The 6,000-nt window shown below is 33.3% G+C and overlaps 1 protein-coding gene across 1 annotated transcript in view; it reads right to left on the bottom strand.

Annotated features, from left to right (window-relative positions):
- Positions 1 to 751: 751 nt before the first annotated feature.
- Positions 752 to 6,000, bottom strand: part of IGSF21 (immunoglobin superfamily member 21) — a 693,767-nt gene continuing 688,518 nt past the window's right edge. Inside the window, exons 9-10 of the mRNA XM_053690919.1 lie at positions 4,933 to 4,971; positions 752 to 1,012 (exon numbers count right to left, since the gene is read on the bottom strand). Coding sequence (XP_053546894.1) covers positions 936 to 1,012; positions 4,933 to 4,971 — 116 coding nt within the window. The 3' untranslated portion in view covers positions 752 to 935. The remainder of the gene's footprint in view (positions 1,013 to 4,932; positions 4,972 to 6,000) is intronic.

The following is a 6,000-nucleotide window of genomic DNA, read 5'->3' as shown; positions in this document are numbered from 1 at the left end:
TGACAACAGCCAATAAGGAATCCCCCTAAGGTGTTTCTAGGTGGATGCTTATTTTGACTAACTAATTACCCCTACATTTCTGAGGCTGCGGATCGCTTCCTCCAACATATTGTTGCCCTCTTGTAGAATAACAAACATTATCTATATAATTTATCACTTTTTGACAACTTTGACATATTTGAAAAAATATATATTTTAATATAATATCCATTGTCCTGTTAGGAAGAGATGCTCTTGTGTTTACATCTGTTTAGAGTTCCGGTGAGGAGAAAGCTGTGCTGTAGCACATCCATCCATATTGAATCTCTTCGTGGTGGCGACCCAATATCTGAAGCACCTTCAGTTCTTGATATTTTATTACCTTGACTTAGAAAGAACATAGAAACCAAAGGTTGCATTTGTAACATTAGTATCATTTGGTCGGTGAAAAAGAACTGATATAATTAGGAGCACAAGTTTTATTGGTTGTGTCTGTATATCAATGTGTTAATTAGCAGATATTTACAAAAAACAAAAATGAATATAATATGTAATTAAGATGCAAGTAAAGAGATTTGTCTGCTAGAACAATAAAGCAGTTGAAATTCGCCAGCCAGAGTAGCCAGCGGTTTTGGAATATTTTCATTGGCTTCTGTTTGACAAGTCTTTATTCTGTTTAGTTATCAGACTCCAATTTATATTCAGTTTCTATTCTTATTGTTTGATTCATGGCTTTTATGGTCTCCAACTGTCCATACACACAAAAGACACATTTTAAGGAGGAAAGGTTGGTTTTGTTTTAATTTATCAGCTCAAGGAAGCCAAAACACAGACAGAAACTGACCGATAACGACACTGGAGCTATTATATAAAAAAGAAAAACAAAAAAAAAAACCCTTTGAAGTAAATTTAATGCTTTGTGGAGTCCTTTGAAAATTAAACAAACTTTCTTTTTTTCACGTCAGTTCCATGATCACTGTCAAAATTAAAAGCACCAAAACAAGTCTGTTGTTGCTGTACACGAGAAACGATCCTAAGTGAGAGAAAAAAAAAGAGAAAGTGGTTTGAGAAGAAAGTTAAAGTCTGGTCTAATAATCTGTTCAATAAAGCACTACAGTGTCAAACACGATTCACAGCAATTGTCATCTAACAGACCAAAGCTGTAATTCTACCAAGTCGTATGTGTTTTGAAAGATTCACATTCATCAAAGCATATTCAATAAAATGACAGTGGCTAATCAAGACTCATGCATTGACGTCATAATTATTAAATGACAATAGATTGCCTTTCATCTTTAATCCATAGATGGATCAAATCTGGTTCTCTGGTCCTAGACTGTTACGACATTGGCATACTAAAACTGATTTATGTAAATTATTTTGCTTGTGAGTTTTAATTCTTTCCAGTGAGATTATCTTGTACAGAATTCCTAAAGCAGATTTGCAAATGTTAAACATTTCTTTGGCTACAACAGATGTACTGTATGCATATTTCACAAGTCTGTATATTGATACATAAAACTCCCTACTTTAAATTTCATTCATTCAGCTACTTTCAGATTTTCACATATAATTGACACAACTAAAATTTATACAAAGTATATTCTGTAAAGAATAATTGAATATATTTGCAATATGGGAACAGAAAAAAATATTATAATCATTTAAAAAAAAAAAAATAGGCAAAAAAAATTGGCTCCAATTAACTGAACAAAACATATTTTTGTACATATTCTGACATTTTTATTTCACAGTTTAATGTTGTGTACCTTTTATACTAACCAAGTTTATAATGAATATACCCATTAAAAAATAATTTAAAAAGTATGTAAAATATACAATAAAATATCATAGATTTCTGATTGTTCATTTCAAAATCCCAAGCCATCAAAATCAAGTGAGCTTTTTTCAGATGGCTTTTCACAATGACAAATGTCAGATATTTGATATTTGTCTGGAAACAAACCAAATTCTAGTTTATCTGAAAAGACAACATAATAACTGGATATTTTTTATTTTTTTATCAACACACCCAAGTCCAACATATTTTTAAAACTATTTTTTTCAGTTAAATACAGTGGAAAAACAAACTGACAGTACCAGCCAATCTTAAAAAATTGGTACCAGCTAAAAATAAGTACAATATTGAGAGCAACCCTATATTTTATTATACCAGTCATGTCACTGGTATAATAACCAGTGACATGACTGGTATAATAAAATATAGGGTTGCTCTCAATATTGTACTTATTTTTAGCTGGTACCAATTTTTTTAAGATTGGCTGGTACTGTCAGTTTGTTTTTCCAGTTATCACAATCCTAAGATATTTTTTCCATTAAAAGAACAATACATTTCAAAATTAAACTTAAATGAATCAGAGTATTGAATTTTAAACGGCTTTCCAATTTATTCCTATTATCAATCTTGCTTAGTTCTCTTGATATCCTTTGTTAAAAAGTAATTGTAGATGAAATCTGGAATATGCTAATGTATTTAGCGATCTACCAGCAGTGTTTGCAACAATGTTTATTAAAATCTTATACATAGTTGCATACACTGCTGCCATAGAACACTAAATACCCTCCTTAGCTCCTATCAGCCTACCTAGCTTTGCTCTTCAACAAAGTATATAAAAAAACAAAGTAAATTTAATAGAAATAATTGGATCATTGTTTAAAATTATTTGCGTTCTCTTATTCATAAAAGTTTAACTTTAACTTCGTTAATTTCTAAATTTTGTAATCTGAAAACCAAATGTGTAGGATTCAAGAAAAACAAATGGCGTTTTTGGGGATTTAGCAATTACATCACAGGCCGAACTGTATGTAGTGATGCTAATGCTGTAGGTGACATACATGTAACTTACCTCCTCTAAAACCTTAGAGATATGTGTATGTATATTTAATAGATTTGAACAGTGGGCAATAGGCATGGTTATTTGGCAGCTTTGTTAACTACTGAATGAGGAAATAGGCAGCGGCTTGTTGACTTTGGCTATTTACAGAAATGGATTTATGTTTGGTTTATGAATTTGCAGAGATCTTAGTGTGGGGATTTTTTACAAGTATACATTTGGTTCTGAAATCGAACCTCCTCCTATTTTCACATTCGGCAGCTACCGATCACACATGCCTAGTTATTAGGGATGGGCGAATGTGTAAATTTTCTAATTTCGAATGTAGAACGAATGTTATTACCAAAATTCAAATTCTAAATCCGAATGTCGATAAGAACAAATATTCTTAAAAATTCAAAAATCGAATGTAATTTACAGTTTTCGAATGTCACTTTCAAATTCGAATGTTTATAATTATATCGAATGTCCACATTCGAAATTTCGAATTTAACATTCTATTTAACAAATACTATTCAGAAGTTCAATAGTTCATGTGGTAGGGCGGGAATCTAGTAAATTGATACATAATATATCATTTCGAATGTTTCCATATAGAATATTGCATAATTCGAATATTACATTTAAAGAAAGCATTAGAAATACTGTTACAAACATATAAATTCGAATTTTTCGAATTCGAATATAAATTTGAATTTTTCGAATTCGAATATTGCATAATTCGAATATTACATTTAAAGAAAAAACATTAGAAATACTATTACAATCTAAATTCGAATTTTTCAAATTCGAATACACGTATTGCATAATTCAAATATTACATTTAAAGAAAAAGCATTAGAAATACTATTACAATCTAAATTCAAATTTTTCGAATTCGAATATTGCATAATTCGAATATTACATTTAAAGAAAAAGCATTAGAAATACTATATATATCTAAATTCGAATTTTTCGAAAATAATATTTTCAAATGTAATCGTAAAATTCGAAACCGAACATTCGAAAATCGAATGTTAGAATGTTATGTAAACATTCGAAATTCGATTCGAACGAACAAATGTGTTAAAATTCATGCCGTTTTTCGAATGTTGCAAAACATTCGCCCATCCCTACTAGTTATCAATGAAGCGGATATGTGTGTTTATTGGCTTATTTATTTTGCAAACTTTTATTAGTTAAAAAAAAAGTGCTTATTATTATTATTATTTTTTTGATTGATCAGGTAGTATTTCTATCAGTTTTGTTTATTTCCAAAAACCAATGTTCCAATGAAACACTTTTTGGGTTATTCAGTAATAATTTGGGTAGTGGTGAGTTTATCATTTTTGACTGTGGTATTCCATAAGTGAATATTTCCCTTGTAAATGTATTAGTAAGTATAAAGATTGCATAGGCAAAGAAAAGGGCTCATCTTCAGCCATTAAACAAGCTGATATTAATCAAATGTCTACGATGCTTAAATAATATATGGTTGATAGATGTCCTTGGCAGCCAAGGAGTTAAATGCAACAGTAATGCCACCTTATCACACCACTGGTCTTTTGTGAATTCAAATAATTAGCCCAAATCTGGATGCAGATTAATTTTAGAGCTGTATTTACATTCTGCAAACAATGAAGTACGACAAAAAATAATCATAAAAGCCGGGTTTTAAATATTTTAAATACACAGCTGCTATGAAATGCAGATTGATCTTATCAGTTGAAAAATTGTACTCCTCCTATTGTCTAGAAAACAATATTTATTTCCTACAATCTTACACAACACAAGGCGTATCCAGGGAAACCATAGGGCAATTTATAATGCAATAGGGCAATTTATAATGTATGTGTATACTCGGCAGTAATTGTGTTGCAAATAAAAGCAAACCAAATTTGCAGGCTTCCTTCCTTTTGTCCCCATGAGCAAAACAAATTACTTCTGTGCAGTCTTAATCTATTTTTGCCTTGGTTGCTAATAGAAACAGTCATTAATTTATTTCTTGACTTAAAAAAAAAAATAATATAAAAATGTAATGTGCTTTGATCTATTTTTATCTGCACTGGAGTCTTACTTGCTAACAAAAATGCAAGAAAGAAAGGTCTATTACACTTACCATTTGAATCCTCACTTCCCCTTGGAATATTAGGATTTTCTAGAAATAAAATTATATTTTATTAGAATCGTTTATCTTTTTTTCTCAGTATTATCCAATGCATGATATTTCAGATTGTTTTTCTCTAACAGATGCCTGAGCTACAGATGTGCAATGTGTTATTTAGTAATGAAAATGCTAAATAAAAGAGACATAATGTATGTATGTAATGTATTGCATTATGTCTGCATATCACTATACATTTAACCATTGCAGAAGTCTAGAGCAGCAATGAACCACTAGGAGCTAGCTGAACTCCTCTTGTGAGCCAATGACAAGAGCCATATTTGTGTGTAGTCACCGATCAGCAGCTCGCTCCCAGTATTGCATTGCGGCATCTGAGTCTACCTAGGCATGCTTTTAAACCAAGAGAAAGAAGTACATTTTATTACAGAAGAGAAGTATCCTATTATATAAAAGGCCAAGTGTGTTTGTCCGAAGCTGTCATGCGCAGTAGATACAGCACGAGGACAAACACACCTGGCCTTATGAGTCCCTACCTGATCTGCTGCAGAAGTGGGCGTGGCCGACATAAAGGGGGCATGGCTGGGCACGGTCGCTCCCGCAAGATAGAGGGGATATATTAGAGAGAGAGAGAGGGAGAGAGAGCACGAAAGAGAGGGGGAGAGAGAGAACACAAAAGAGGGGGGGAGAGAGAGCTCAAAAGAGAGGGGGAGAGAGAGAGCTCAAAAGAGAGGGGGAGAGAGAGAGCAGAAGAGGGGGGATAAACACACCTGGCCTTTAAGTCCCTACCTGATCTGTGACAGAAGTGGGCGTGACCGGACGTGAAGGGGGCGTGGCCGGGCACGGAGGGCTGTGAAGGGGGTGTGGCTGACGTAAAGGGGCGTGGTCAGGCGTGGTCGCTCACGCAAGATAGAGGGGATATATTAGAGAGGGAGGGAGAGAGAGCACAAAAGAGAGGGGGAGAGAGAGAGCACAAAACAGAGTGGGGGGGAGAGAGAGCGAGCACAATAGAGAGGGGGGGAGAGAGAGCACAAAAGAGAGGGGCTGGAGAGAGCACAAAAGAGA

The sequence above is a fragment of the Bombina bombina genome, chromosome 8 (assembly GCF_027579735.1).
Source record: "Bombina bombina isolate aBomBom1 chromosome 8, aBomBom1.pri, whole genome shotgun sequence".
NCBI classification, from domain to species: Eukaryota; Metazoa; Chordata; class Amphibia; order Anura; family Bombinatoridae; genus Bombina; species Bombina bombina.
The sequence above is the reverse complement of the archived record's forward strand: the minus strand, read 5'-3'. Positions and strand labels throughout refer to the sequence as shown.